At 36.8% G+C, this 16,056-nt stretch overlaps 1 protein-coding gene across 1 annotated transcript in view; it reads right to left on the reverse strand.

Annotated features, from left to right (window-relative positions):
* Positions 1 to 16,056, reverse strand: part of LOC127661204 (unconventional myosin-Va-like) — a 146,808-nt gene that overhangs the window by 111,880 nt on the left and 18,872 nt on the right. The window contains exons 3-5 of the mRNA XM_052151811.1: positions 7,817 to 7,988; positions 7,592 to 7,736; positions 4,692 to 4,848 (exon numbers count right to left, since the gene is read on the reverse strand). Coding sequence (XP_052007771.1) covers positions 4,692 to 4,848; positions 7,592 to 7,736; positions 7,817 to 7,988 — 474 coding nt within the window. The remainder of the gene's footprint in view (positions 1 to 4,691; positions 4,849 to 7,591; positions 7,737 to 7,816; positions 7,989 to 16,056) is intronic.

Raw genomic sequence — 16,056 nt, forward strand, 5'->3', positions numbered from 1 at the left:
AGTGACATCAGCAGAAAGAGGTGATTTCAGAGGAAAGCAAGTTACTACATTTGGATATAAGATTACAAAGAGATAGATGGTATTTTGAAAAAACATGAAGTGATTATGCACAATTAGACCAGGAATGTGTCAATTTTGATTTCATGTTCATTTAAAAATTATACACTAAATACAGTAAACAAGAAAACTTATAGTTTATATACTGTGTGTATATACACTGATGAGCCAAAACATTATGACCACAGGTGAAGTGAATAACATTGATCATCTCCTAACAAGTCCATGTGTCAAGGTCTGAGTAGATTAGATGCTAAGATAACAATCAGTTCTTGTAGTCAATGTGTTGAATGCTGGAGAAATGGGCAGGAGTGACTTTGACAAGGGCCAAATTGTTACGGCCTGATGACTGGGTCAGAGCATCTATGAAATGGTTAGCCTTGTGGGGTGCTCCCGGTCAGCAGTGTTGAGAATGGATGCAGAACGGTCAGAGTACCCATGATGTCCCCTATCCACTGTCGAAAGTGCCTACAGTGGGCACACGAGCGTCAGAACTGGACCTTGGAGCAGTGGAAGCAGGTCACCTGGTCCAATGAGTCCCATTTTCTTTTACATCAAGTGGACGGACATTTACCTGGGGAAGTGATGGAACCAGGATGCACTGTGGGAAGTCAACAAACTGGTGGAGGGAGTGTGATGCTCTGGGCAATGTTCTGCAGAAAAACCCAAGGTCTGGCCATTCAAGTGGACGTCAATTTGACATGTGCCACCTACCTAAACATCGTTGCAGCCCAGGTACACCGCTTCATGGCAATGATATTCCTGATGGCAGTGCCCTCTTTCAGCAGTATAATGTACCCTACCATACTGCACACATTGTTCGGGGATGGTTTGAGGAACATGATGAAGAGTTTAAGGTGTTGCCCTGGCCTCCAAATTCACCAGGAAAAAAAACTCTGCACGCAGTGGACCAACAGCTTATTAGGCAGGTGGTCATAATGTTTTGGCTCATCAGTATATAAATATATACTATACTGCATATATTGTGTGTACATGTTATCTGTTTTTTGTTTTTATTTTTTTAGGTCCCCCTCGTGCTGCCAAAACAGCGCCAGCCCTCTTCTCAGTGTATAAATGTATGTCAGACTGGGATTTTCACACACAACAGTCTCTAGAATTTACTCTGAATGTGGCCAAAAACAAAAAAACATCCAGTGAGTGAGTGCCAGTTCTGTGGACGGAAACACCTTGTTGATGAGAGAGATCAACAGAGAATGGCCAGGCTGGTTCAAACTGACAAAGTCTACAGTAACTCAGATAACCACTCTGTACAATTGTAGTGAGCAGAATATAATTTCAGAATAATATTCTGAGCTGTATTGGCGACACAAGGGGACCTGCACAATATTAGGCAAGTGGTTTTAATGTTGTGGCTGATCGGTGTATACACTACCGTTCAAAAGTTTTGAAACACTCATTCTTTATTATAATTTTTTTCGTTTTTCACATTTTAGAATAATAGTAAAGTCATCAAAACTATGGAATAACATAAATGGAACAATGGGAATTATGATGTGACTAAACTAAATCCAAAATAAATAAAAACTGTGTTATATTTTAACATCTTCAAAATAGTCACCCTTTGTCTAGAATTTGCAGACATGAACTCTTGACATTTTCTCAACCAAACTTCTTGAGGTTTCACCCTGGGATGCTTTTTAAACAGTATATATTCCCATCTATGATGGGCACTTATTGGCTTCTTTTCTTTATTATTTTGTCCAAGTCATCAATTTCAAAAACTTTTTTAATTTTATAAAATTTTAGTTTTATAATGAAACATTTCAAACGTTTAAGCATACGCCTTCAGATCAAAAGTTTTTTAAGATCATGAGAAACATTTCAGTCAAGTGTTTCAAAGTTTTGAACAGTAGTGTGTGTGTATTTATATATATATATATATATATATATATATATATATATATATATATATATATAAATACACACACACCTACCTGTGTATATATATATATATATATATATATATATACACACACACACACACACACACACACACACACACACACACACACACAGTTGAAGTCAGAAGTTTACATACACTTAGGTTGGAGTAATTAAAATCCATTTTTAAACCACTCAATTGGCAAACTATAGTTTTGGCAAGTCATTTAGGACATCTACTTTGTGCATGACAAGTAATTTTTCCAACAATTGTTTACAGACAGACTGTTTAACTTTTAATTGACTATATCACAATTCCAGTGGGTTGGATGTTTACAAACACTAAGTTAACTGTACCTTTAAACAGCTTGGAAAATTCCAGGACATGATGTCAAGCCTTAAGGCAATCAGCCAATTAGGCTAGTTGGCGTCAATTGGAGGTGTACCTGTGGATGTATTTTAAGGCCTACCTTCAAACTCAGTGCCTCTTTGCTTGACATCATGGAAAAATCTAAAGAAATCAGCCAAGACCTCAAAAACATTCTGGCTCATCCTTGGGAGCAATTTCCAAATGCCTGAATATACCACGTTCATCTGTACAAACAATAGTACACAAGTATAAAAACCACGGGACCTTGCAGCCATCATACTGCTCAGAAATGAGACGCATTCTGTCTCCTAGAGATGAATGTAGTTTGGTGTGAAAAGTGCAAATCAATCCCAGAACAACAGCAAAGGACAGTGTGAAGATGCTGGTGGAAACAGGTAGACAAGTATCTATATCTACAGTAAAATGAGTCTTATATCTACATAAACTTAGAGGCAACTCAGCAAGGAAGAAGCCACTGCTCCAAAACCGCCACAAAAGCCAAACTACAGTTTGCAAGTGCACATGGGGACAAATATATTACTTTTTGGAGAAATGTCCCCTGGTCTGATGAATCAAAATGGCCATAATGGCCATCGTTATGTTTGGAGGAAAAGGGGTCAGGCTTGCTTTCAAGCCGAAGAACAACATCCCAACTGTGAAGCATGGGGGTGGCAGCATCATGTTGTGGGGTGCTTTGCTGCAGGAGGGACTGGTGCACTTCACAAAATAGATGACATCATGAAGAAGGAAAATTATGTGGATGTATTGAAGCAACATCTCCAGACATCAGCCAAGAAGTTAGAGCTCTGTCACAATTGGGTCTTCCAAATGGACAATTGCTCCAAGCATACCTCCAGATTTGTGGCAAAATGGCTTAATGACAACAAAGTCAAAGCATTGGAGTGGCCATCACAAAGCCCTGGCTTCAATCTGATAGAACATTTGTGGGCAGAACTGAAAAAGCATGTGTGAGCAAGGAGGACTACAAACCTGACTAAGATGAAATATGAGACAAGTGATTATGGCACACTAATATCTTATTTAATTTGACTTCACCAATTCTACCTTTCATACTATCTCTGTATATACGTATATACAGTATACACATATATATATATATATATATATATATATATATATATATATATATATATATATATACACAGTATAGTTATTATATTACATATGTGTGTGTGTGTGTGTTTATATATTTACAGGGATAATTCACCCAAAAATGAAAATTCTCTCATCATTTACTCACCCTCATGTCATCCCAGATGTGTATGACTTTCGTTCTTCTGCTGAACAAAAATGAAGGTTTTTAGAAGAATATTTCTGCTCTGTAGGTCCATACCATGCAAGTGAATGGTGACCAGACCTTTCAAGCTCCAAAAATCACATGAAGGCAGCATAAAGGTAATCCACAAGACTCCAGTGGTTTAATATATGTCTATTGAGGTGATGCAATCACTTTGGGTAAGAAACAAATCAATATTTCTATAGTTTATTACTATAAATCTCCACTTTCACTTTCAGAATGTCAATGAGTTAAAAAAAAAGGATTTAAATATGTATCTGTTTCTCACCCACACCTATTATATAGCTTCTGAAGATATAGATTTAACTACTGGGGTCTTCTGGATTACTGTTATGCTGCATTTATGTGATTTTTGAGCTTCAAAGTTTTAGCCACCATTCACTTGCATTGTATCGACCTACAGAGCTCTTCTAAAATCTTAATTTTTGTTCAGCAGAAGAAAGAAAAGTCATACACATCTGTAATGGCATGAGGTTGAGTAAATGATGAGAGAATTTTCATTTATGGGTGAATTTCTCCTTTAAGAATAAAAAAACAGCAGAGAAGGTCATCTGAGCTTTTTGGGAACACTAAATGTACACTAATACACAAACACACACACACACACACACACACACTGATGCTGTACTGAGGGATATGAGCCCAGGGGAGATGAAGACCATGCAGTGAAGGGCAAATACAACGCTGTGAATGAGACACTGCTTTACATTGGTGTCAGAGAAGAGCTTTTAGACTCTCAGCCCCAAGGGTTTGGCTCTCTGCGAATACAAAGTCTGTATAATTAAAGCCCTTCCTGAAAACTAACAGCCTGAGACTCCCAGATCACAGAACATACCATCGAAGTACACAGTGTTCAAAACTAACACTAAAATGGGTAAAAATGCATTTGCTGTTACTTGCCTGTTAACTTTCGGGTAAATTAGGATCTGCAACATGGTTTAAATGGTTTAGGTTGACTGAAAGAATGACATTCTAACCCTTTTTGATGTACGTAAAAAGTTAATTGAGGACCCTGAATGTACTGATACAGGACACAGGGCTTACCTCCATGATGGGGTTGGATGCCAGGACCTTATCCTCCACGTTGGCCTCACTGGCAGAGCCGCTGACGGTGGCAAAGTACCGCATGGCATATTTGGCAGAGACTGTTTTACCTGCTCCAGATTCACCACTCACGATGATAGACTGATTCCTCTCATCTCTGAATGACAGGAAAAAAGGATACGTAAAAGGAAAATATTTTAAGTATATACTATAACTATCATTCGGATCTTCAAGCATTTAAACTCGCATAATTGTGGTAGTTGTAGTGACTTGTTAGCAACATGTATTTAAAGGGATAGTTCACCCAAAAATGAAAACTCTGTCAACATTTATTCACCCTCATGCCATCACAGATGTGTATGACTTTCTTTCTTCTAAACACAAGTTAAGATTTAAAAAATATATATATCTCAGCTCTGTATTTCCATACAATGGAAGTGAATTGTGACCAGAATTTTAAAGTTCCAAAGGCACATAAAAGCAGCATAAAAGTAATCCATAAGACTCCAGTGGTTAAATCCATGTATTCAGAATGATATGATAAGTGTGAGTGAGACACAGATCAATATTTAGTCCTTTTTGACTATAAATCTCTACTTTCACTTTCTTCTTCTTTTGTTTTTGGCGATTTGCATTTTTCAAGCATGTCGCCACCTAATGGGCAGAGAGGATAATTTTTAGTAAAAAATAACTTAAGGGTGGCAAGAGGGTGAGTAAATGATGAGAGAATATGCATTTTTGGGTGAACTATCCCTTTAAAAAAACACAGTGGCTTCAAAATTCAGAGGCATGTGAAATTCATGATGTAGAATAAAACTCGAAGGTCTTTTCAACTAATGTTAACCACAGACCTTATGTTACAAAAAAAAAAAAATACAAAATCTGTATTCTAAAAACACATTCCTGAGGGAACAGTGTGACTTCAAAATGCTAAATCTCTTCTTGGTTTTAGGACTGCAAGCTAGTGGCATGTTTATAGTAATGAACTACAATATCATACATTTGTAGGTCCATTGATCAGAGACAGAGAGACAAGACGAAACAAAAAAAAAGTGAAAGAAACACAATCATGGTAGGTCTATTTTTGGCCGGGCTGCAGTGAGCAACGTCCTGACCTACAAACCTTCCCTTCAGATTGAGCAGTACCACTCACAGCATAGACTGAAGGTAAAGCCAGAACATACTCAACACAAGTACACAAACAAGAATACTGAGACATCATACTGCATGTCATCCCGCAAGCGCACAGCCCTGGGTTTGCAAATAAGTCAATAGGCCTGCAAAGTGGCCCCCTTAAAATGGAGTGATAGACTGGAAAGAGTTTCCATCCGTGAACCCATATCATAATAAATAGACCAAACAAAAGATATTTAAACAAAACTCCAATACATTATGACTGTATAATAGAATTTAGCAGGGTGAAGTTTAAATGAAGTTCAATATGGATTAAATATTTGCTTATAGTTCAAGTTTCTTTAGTAATAAATAAGACGTACTGGAAAGACAAACTTATTTTATTAAAAAAAAATTTCATTAAAACATGCAAAAACCTTTTAGTTAAGAGATGTAAATTAATTGTATTATTGAATATTGTGAATGCAGATTATATTAAGGGGTTTTGTAAAAAGGGTGAGTTGATTAAGACTCGTTTAATCACTTTATATTCTTAAACACGTAACATTAGTGTCTTTATTTGGTACTTGGGGTGCAAAACTTGAATATAGGAAACTTATCCAGGATGTAAGATCACTGAATGAAACACTGATGACAGTAAACACACTTATTATTATAACTTAACAGGAAAATGTTTTATAAATCAACAACGTGTTTGAGCAATAAATTACAGAAAGTTTCAGAATGCAATAAATTACGTTTGGGCACATTTAATAACATAAAAATAGGTTAGCAAACTGAGAACCGTTTCTTGTTTAAAACCAGCTCCATTTGATTTTTATGACTTTTGGTTCAGTTAACAGCATGACTAGTGTACTCGGATTCCCAAACAAATAACTCTTATTAGCCAGTACTTTTGAATCTACAGTGCTACCAATGTAGTCCAATTCTTCAACAAATGAGTCTGTTATGAGTTGGTTCTTTTGAATCAGCATGAAACATACAGCGCAGCCAGTGTACTCCGATTCCTGAACAAATGACTCTTTCATAAGTCAGTTCTTTTGAATCAACAGCATTAAACATACTGCGTGTCCAGTATAGTCCAATTCCCATACGAATTACTCTTATGAGTGGTTTTTTTTTATAGCGCAACACATAAAGCATGACTGGTATACTCAGATTCCTGAACAAATGACTCCTTGAGCCAGTTCTGTTTAGTGAATTAAAACATGCAGCGCTACCAATGGTGTCAGATTATCAAAGGAATGTCTCTTATGAGCCAGTTAATTTTACTGAATCAAAACATTCAGCATGACCGGTGTGGTGCGGTTCCCAAACAAATAACTCTTTTGGGCTGGCTCTTTTTAGTGAATCAAAAACATACAGCGCGTCAAGTATAGTCCGCTTAATGGAACCGTTAAGGAATCAGAATCATTCAAAGGAATCGGAACAAGAATTGGTAAATTCCTTATGTTTCCTATCTGGTTTTTTCAATCTACAGCGCAAAATATACAGCACGACTAGTTTAGTCCTATTCCCACTTTTGAATCTACAGCACAAAACATACAACGCTACCAGTGTAGTCCATTTCCCGAACTAATGACTCGAATGAGCTGGTTCTTTTGAACCTATAGAGAACCACAATTGTCTAAATTCCTTACAATTCCCATCCCTTACATTCACATACAATGCTTTCAAGCTTAAATAGTAAGAAGCGTCTGTGTTCACATACTTGTATAGAGAATGCTTTGGTAATCAGACACATACAAACATCGGTAAAGCCCCACCTGGCCATCTGTTTATAAGCCTCTTCTGCCACTGCAAAGATGTGCGGGTCCATATCGCCCATATTCTGCCCACTGTAAGCGTAAATGATGTCGGTTCCATAGATGGGCAACGTCTCATATGGGTTTATGGCTACCAGAACAATACCTGCGTCAAACAGAAAGAACCATTAAGCTCAGTGATTTTAGACAAATTAAGTGTATATGAATGTGTCGATGTATGTTTACCGCAGTACGTGTAGATGAGTTTAGAATCGATGAAGCGCACTTTGAGGTTGTGTAAGACAGCGGGCTCATGCAGGTAGCTGAGCGCTGTCAGGTCATTCTCTCCAACCAAGATATCTGGATTACGCAGGGGTGGCAAATTGTTTGTTTTGGGGTCCAATTTGTGCTCCAGTTCCTGAGGAGAACAAATCACAGCACATTTGTTTGACTGATGACAACTGCTGGTTTTTGGTTAAAAAATATCATTAGACTTTAAGGTCTTAGACTTCAAATGGGTAAATCTGATACACAGTTGCACATATTCAAAATCTGTCAAGAGAGATGCAAGAACCAATGGGATTTAACAGTATTGATGTGGCGCAACATAAGGCATGATGTTTGACTGAAAAGAAGTGTGAATGAGATTAATCGGCCGATAGTTTTTAATTTCGATTTAAAGAATTTTAAAACTTTACTACATTATAATGGGCACAAAGTCCAAAACGAATAAAATCCCAGATCAACCCAAATCCCCAAAATAACCAATTGCTTAATGTGGGACTTTTAAATGCAAACAAGCCCAAAACATCTAAGGGACTCTTATTTTGAAAATACAAAGACTTGGCTCTGTTAAAATGCTCTATATTAAAGTATTTACCAAAATAAGCTTTTTATAGCCTATATTAGTGTTGTCACGATACCAACATTTCATTAGTCGGTACCAATACCAGTTAAATTGCACTGTTCTCGATACCAATTTCAATTCCACACCAAAAATACTGTATGCTAACATGGTTATGTGCTATTGAACACACGTTTTCCCCCTATTTAAAGGTTACATTTCAATGTAAATTATAAATTAAAGAAATGCATGTTCTTTCAAGTGTTTCTCAATCAAAAATGCATTGCATACATTTTTAATTAGGGCCCTACTGAAATCTTTAAAAAATATTTGTTTCCCGTTTTATTTATTTTTTTAATTTTCTAGAATTACATGTTTTTAAACTTTCATTTCATTTAATCATCCAAATGGTTTTAATACAATTAATAATTAATTTTGCATGTGATATATTACTTAATGTTTACTATCATTACTTATTATTATTAACATTAATACCATAAATATTACATTTTACTATAAAGTTGTAATATAATTTGTTGCAATTACTTTTATTTGAATCACGCTTTTATTTTGATGTGTGGTTTTGACAGATGCTTCACTTTCTTCTTCTGACAGATAATCAGTTTGTTATGCGATTTAATTATTTAAATATCTAGTCTACAAGTGCTGCACACTTAACAGTGGATTAGTGCTCTGTTTTGTCATCTCATACAACAGAAATAATTATCAGTGTATGTGGAGTTTCCAGTGTATGAGTCACACATTCACACATTCATTTAAGCATTCAGCCCTTCGCAGTTTCATAATCACACTAGGACATATCACAATTTTAATTTGATTCATTGTGCAATTTAGTGTAAAAGGAGTAACAGAGCACCTGCTCAAATAAGCATGTGAGCATTTAAAAGCTGGGCTGGGACTTAATTCGGTGCTTGGTTCTACCGGTACTGCACAAACACTGAGGTTTAATGAGGAATAAGTTTTATTATTATTATTATTATTATTATTATTATTATTATTATTATTATTATTATTCACAAGATATGAAGATGGAGACACAATGTATGTGCTGATAGGGCACGTTTCCATATAGTCAAATTTTTCTTTGCATGCCCTCGCTTCAGTTTAGATTGCTTGATTATCGAATCAAAATTGCACCAGCCACAGAGGAACACAGATGAATAATAAAAAATATATCTGCAACTATTGGCATAGATTTTTGTCAATAACCGATAGTTCAAAAAATCAACTATCGGCAACGATACGATACATCGTTCTACCTCTAGTAGGGATGTGCGAGACTAGTCGACTAAATGGTTCTGATGCTGCTAATCGACACTGGAATAAATAGTACGGTAGGTCAATATTTCCCCATTAAACATTTTTAAATTTTTACACATTTACGTGTGGTTATTACAAAGGCTGTGCTTAATTATTACTGGCATGTTAATGTTACACATTTGAAATATAATTAATAATACAAATATTATTCAAAAGAGGATTCCTGGAGCAGATGGATAAAAGTTTTAATTTCACCTTAGGCTGCGTGTGCTTCCCTATGTCACTCACGGTGTGCACAGAAATATGTCCTCTCGCAAAATGAGCAAAATAGCATTGAAATCGTATCGGTGGTGGTGCAGGAAGTGGATTTCTGAAATGTTGACTTGCAAGTTGCTTTGGATGTTTTCACATTTGAGTCTTCTCTAAAGCTGTGCACGCTTAAGCTATTTTGTGCAGATCATGTTTAGAACAATACATTCGGTTTATTGTACATTTCTCACAGGCCTATTGATCTCTATCCTAGCTATTTATTTTTTACATTGTAACTGGTTAGCGTTCTTAACCGAACAGCTGTCATATTAGATCATAGGCCAAATCCACAACGTGAAACGCTCAACTTTTCAGCGCATTTTGTCTCTCTTGTATATTTTGCTAACCTGTTAAATATTTTCAACAATGTCCTGATTGTTTTAATATGTTAAGTCAATTTTGGTGAATTCGCTTTAAAACAAGCGGTTAGGGTTGCTCTATTGGTCCTGCACTGTTCAAACAATTGTTTTCAATAAATATGCCTGTATTCTTTAATGTGTCATGTTCTATATTTAAATGTACAATGAGCTTAATGCAAGGCACACATGTTGCAGATCAATGTCCCTTTTCAGCAGAATTTAGTGTCAGATTTGGCTGTTATTGGAACAGAATAATATTTTAAATGGGTCGCATAAATGCACAATGTTTTTTGACAGTTTTTTGAGAATTTCATACTTATTAGACTAGTCGGCTGATCAGTGAATTTAGTCGTTCTGCACATCTCTAACCTCTAGTATGGACTACTTTTATGGTGCTATTTTTTGGATCTTGACAGCCCAGATCACCGTCTACTTTTGTTGCATTGCAAAGAGCAATGAGAATATTCTACTAAATGTATCTTTTGTGTTTCACAGAAGAAATAAAAACTCATTGATTGGTTGGTTGGTTGTAAATCCAGACAATGAGGTAATAAAGACATCAGATAGAGTACTTCCAGTAATTAAGGAAAAATACTGCAATGTAATAATCATAAAATGCTAAAAATACCATCACTGCTAGTTTTGCTGTCATTATTATTGAGACCCCTGATGTGAGAGCTGAGGCTCATTTAGACAGTGACCTGGAGGCATTTTTATAATGATTATTTTGGCTTATTTTCAACTTGATGTAAACTAAATGATTTTCTGTAAAATGGCATATCCAGTAATGCTGTAACGTTACAGAGCGGGCAGGACAGGCTGAAGACAGGAACGGACGACTACGATGAAGTGATACCCAAGTGCCATTTTAATTAAAAGGTGAAATCCGAACATGAATCCAAAACAAAACAAACATAAAGGACTTGACAACATTACACCAACAATACTCGACAAAGGACAATGGCAAACATGAGGGTTTAAATACATGGACATCGGTAACAACATGACAGACAACCAGTGATGAGACTAAACTAATGAACATGACAACAAGATTACTAAAACATGAACCAATGACATGACAATACTGATAACGAGTTAACTAGACAATAAGCTAATGAAAACAAGACACACGAACATGGAGAGAAACAGGAACTTTCAAAATAAAAGACATGAACACAAAACATGAAAAACAAATTTAAACGTGACAAATGCACTTTCAATGGAAGCCAATATAAAAGGGCTTTTTTTTCCACCCAAACTAAAATCTATGTTATCTCTAGGTTGTTGGTTGGCATGAATGACAGGTGCTGTCGCTGCCAGCTACCATACAAGATGTTATTGTGGTCATGAGGTCAGGGGCAATTGTAACACAAGTTATGAAATACAAATATATGACTGAATTGAAAAAAAAAATCTTTAAAATGTGTCATGAGCATTGTTTAATCAAAGTATCTAGACTGTTTTTGACTCATAAGCTGGTCAGTTTATTTCAGTAAAATGAGTTTAGTTTATTTCAGCCCATTATAATGCATGCCCACTCGTCTCGCTACCAATTATTTCACAGACACAGAATATCCTGTTCTGGTTGTGGATATCTTGTTTTCTTGCTTCTAAGTACTTCAAACAAAAAAAATGTTTTTTAAGTGTATTTCAAATATTTTATGACATAAACAAATATCGAGTCACGTGACACCATGCGAGGTTCGGAGGTGTGAACAGCGAGCTCTGGGCACTTTGCTGATTTTAATAATTTTTATGTCACTCGGTGAGATTCGATACACACTGATCCATCACGACTGATGTCGTGGAAGGTGGAGATTTGGCTATTCAGGTCAAGACAGACATACTTTGAGTCGGGGACAAAGCAGGGAAGCTTTTGGCCAGATATATAAAGCAGAGAGAGTCTTTTTCAAAAATTCCCTTAGTGACATCTGCTGGTGGTGAAACTTTTACCTTGGCCATTGATATTAATAATGCTTTGCTTGGCTGCCGGTTCAAGCAAGAATTGATTTGAAAATGGTATTGTTTGTTTACAAATCATTACACAACCAAGCTCCCAGTTACTTGTCTGACTTATTACATCCTTACCATCCACCTAGAAGTCTGAGATCCTGTGATCAATAATATCTCCTTGATGTCCCACGCTCGAGGCTAAAGCGCAGAGGAGAGAGAGCCATTTTTGTTGTGGGTCCTATTTTATGGAATAGTTTGCCTATCAGTGTCAGATTGTAACCTTCAATGTCTGTTTTTAAATCTTCTCTTAAAACTCATCTCTTTTCACTGGCTTTTAATAGTATGTAATGTCCTTCAATTGTTGTGTTTTTATAATTTTGTATTGTACAGCACTTTGGTCAGACTTGATGCTGTTTTTAAATGTGCTATATAAATAAAAGAACTTGAACTTGAACTCTATAGTTCCACAACTTCAACTACTGATGAAGATATTCGAAATTTTGTGGAACATTTAGAAACTCCCTAAATTGACGACTGAGCAAAAAATTGTCTTGATTCTGAGATAATCTTGGAGGAGCTTGGTGAGGTAATTAAGGCCTTACCTACAGGCAAGGCTGCGGGGCCAGATGGATTTGCCACTGAGTTTTTAGATCTTATACTAAAGAACTGGCTCCACTTTTGCTAGACGTTTATATGGAATCATTAAAGAATTGAAAGCTTCCACCAACCATGATGCAAGCCCGGTTCAGTCTGATTCTTAAAAAGGGCAAAGATCAAAGCGAGTGTAAGAGTTACCATACAATTTCCCTGATCCAGCTAGATGTAAAAATAGTCAAACATTTTAGCTAAACGATTAAGTTATGATATATCTTACACATGTAGATCAGGTGAGGTTTATTCGGGGCCACAGCTCTTCTGATAACATTAGGCATTTCATCAATATTATGTGGTCAGTGGCGAATGATCAGACTCCGATCGCTGCCATCTCACTTGATGGTAGATGATAGAATGGGATTATCTTTTTAAGATTTTGGAAATGTACGGGTTTGAGAGTACGTTTATTGGATGGATTAAGTTTCTTTCTAGACACACGTTAGCGGCAGTACAAACAAATGGATTAATTTCAGATTATTTTACTCTGGATAGGGGTGCCCGGCAGGGTTGCCCTCTTTCCCAATTATTGTTCTGTCTTGCCCTGGAACCATTAGCAGCCATGATAAGAAAGGAGGACAATTTTCCAGGGGTGATGGTGGGAGGTTTTAAGCTTTTGCTTTACACAGAATATTTTATTATTCATCTTCGACACTTCTAGATTTATGCCTTGCCTCCACAGATTTATTAATTCCTTTTCAAAATTCTCAGGATAAAGAGTCAATTGGTCTAAATCTGAAGCTTTGGCTCTGACAGCGTACTACCCAGTAACGACTTTTCAGTCAGGCAACTTCCAGTGGCCCAGACAGGGCATTAAGTGTTTGGGCATTTTATTCCCAGCAAATTTGTTTTATTGAGAATAATTTTGTTTTATTATTATGCATTCGGTCTCATTTTTTACTTATAAGTCACTTCCACCAGAGAGAGCCCCTCCCTGGTTTTGAATTGAACAGGAAGTTCTTGCTCCTATTTAGCCATTGCAAAGCCTTTCTATCAAACTAATCGGAGAAGTTAAGAGATAACATCCCGTTATTTTGCATTTGTACTCGGTATGGACAAAAGTGTCCTGAGTATTTAATTCTGACATTTATTTAAATGTTGCCTCAACCAAAATTATGTATTAATAAGTGTCCTTTCTGCTGGTCAAAGTGGATTGTGAGGGAGGTTAATACGCTTGGTGACATATATGAGAGTGGAGTGTTGAGATCTTCGGAAAATTTGGTTCAACATTTTGGGATCCCCAGATCTCAGTTCTTTAGGTGTTTAAAGCTCTGCCACCTGCTCTGTGCTATTTTTGGGAGTAGCATATGCAACTCCTAAAGCGGCAGATACTCTGGGAGTGATGATTACTGCTTTTGGAAAAGGTCATGAGGCATCAGTGTATTACTCTCTGCTAATTCAGAGTCTGAGGGACGGAGCTTTAAATTCTATCAAGAAATTATGGGAGAAAGATTTCAACTTGGTATTGGAGGAGGGAGTGTGGGCTAGGATTAAAAAAAATGTCAAGTCTGCATCTAAGATTTTACATCGATTCTATTGGACCCCCTCTAGATTGTATAGTCTTGGTCTCAAAGACACACCCACCTGCTAGCGATGCCAATCGGAGGATGGAGACATGGTCCATGTTTTTGGTGTGTTGAGATCCAGGAATTCTGGTTGAAGGTTCAGAGTTTTGTGTGTGATGTGTTGGGCACTCAGGTTTCATTTTGCCCCAGACTCTGTGTTTTGGGCGATGGGGCAGTCATCAATGTGGTGAAAAGACACAGAGAATTGGGTTCTGACCAGTGTGATGATTTGAGGAGGTTAGGTCATTTGAAAGACGATTTGTTTGTTGGGAAATGGGGCAGTTATTTAGAGGGCTCTCGGGGTGGGGCGATGGAGAGAGTAGTATTGTTTTAAATGTAAATTATTAATTTACATATATTTTTTTGGAATTGTGTTTGTTTGCTTTTTTAGTGTATATACTCTTGTGTGACCACAGGGATGTTTGTTGGGGGTTAGGGCGGGGTTGGGGGATTGGGGGATTGGGAGGGGGAGGGGTGTTGTGGGATTTAAATGTTTGTTGTATGTGTATCTGTATGTTTTTGCTTTTCTTTATTATTTTAAGAATTAATAAAAAAATTGAATTACAAAAACACATACTACTGCATTCCCTCGTAATAGTTTGCTTTTCCTCATATAAGTTTGAGTTTCCTCACAATAATTTAGCTTTCCTCGCAACAGTTTGAGTTTCCTCACAATAAGTTTTACATTCCTCGCAATAGTTTGCATTTCCTCACAATAAGTTTGCCCTCCCTTGCAATATTTTGTTTCCTCGAAATAAGTGTTGCGTTACCTTGCAATATTTTGTTTCCTCACAATACGTTTTGCTTTCCTTCCCGATAGTTTGCGTTTCCTCATAATAAGTTCTGGGTTCCCTCACAATAGTTTGCATTTCCTCACATTAGTTTGCATTACCTCGCAATAAGTTTTGCGATCCCTTGCAAAACGTTTTGCTTGCGTCCGGATCATTGACTGGTTATTCTCGGTATTGCCACAAGAAGGCCTCGGCAGACCTCACTAGTGTTATTATTTGTCATTGCTCTTACCAGTGCCTTGTTTCACTTTGTGTATTTAAGTCAAGTTTGTTCCATGCTTCTGTGTTTGGTCCATGTCATGTTTAGTTCCTCGTTTTTCATCTCTGTTGTTTTTGCTCTGTGGATATTATCTTTGTATTTTTGCCTTTTTTGATATTAACTTGCCTAAAGGACTGTTTTTCTTTTTGAACTGATAACATTGTGGATTATACTTTTCTCTTCTGTTGACATACTTGGATTATATCTGCACAAAGGATTTCTGTTACTCCGCTCTAAGTTGTTAAAAAACGTGGCACACTGGTAGTGTCTGGCTATGAAGCCACCAATCTGAGTTTATGCCCCGGCTCTGACAGTGTGCCCTCGCAATACGTTTTTATCGTCCCCCTAAAAATTGTTTGCGTTTCAACTAAATAGTTTTGCATTCCCTCGCAATACGTTTTTATCGTGCCCTAACAATAGTTTGCGTTCCCTCGCAATAGGTATTGTATTCCCTCGCAAAATTCCCTTTTTCCT

The sequence above is a fragment of the Xyrauchen texanus genome, chromosome 21 (genome assembly GCF_025860055.1).
Source record: "Xyrauchen texanus isolate HMW12.3.18 chromosome 21, RBS_HiC_50CHRs, whole genome shotgun sequence".
Taxonomy (NCBI): Eukaryota; Metazoa; Chordata; class Actinopteri; order Cypriniformes; family Catostomidae; genus Xyrauchen; species Xyrauchen texanus.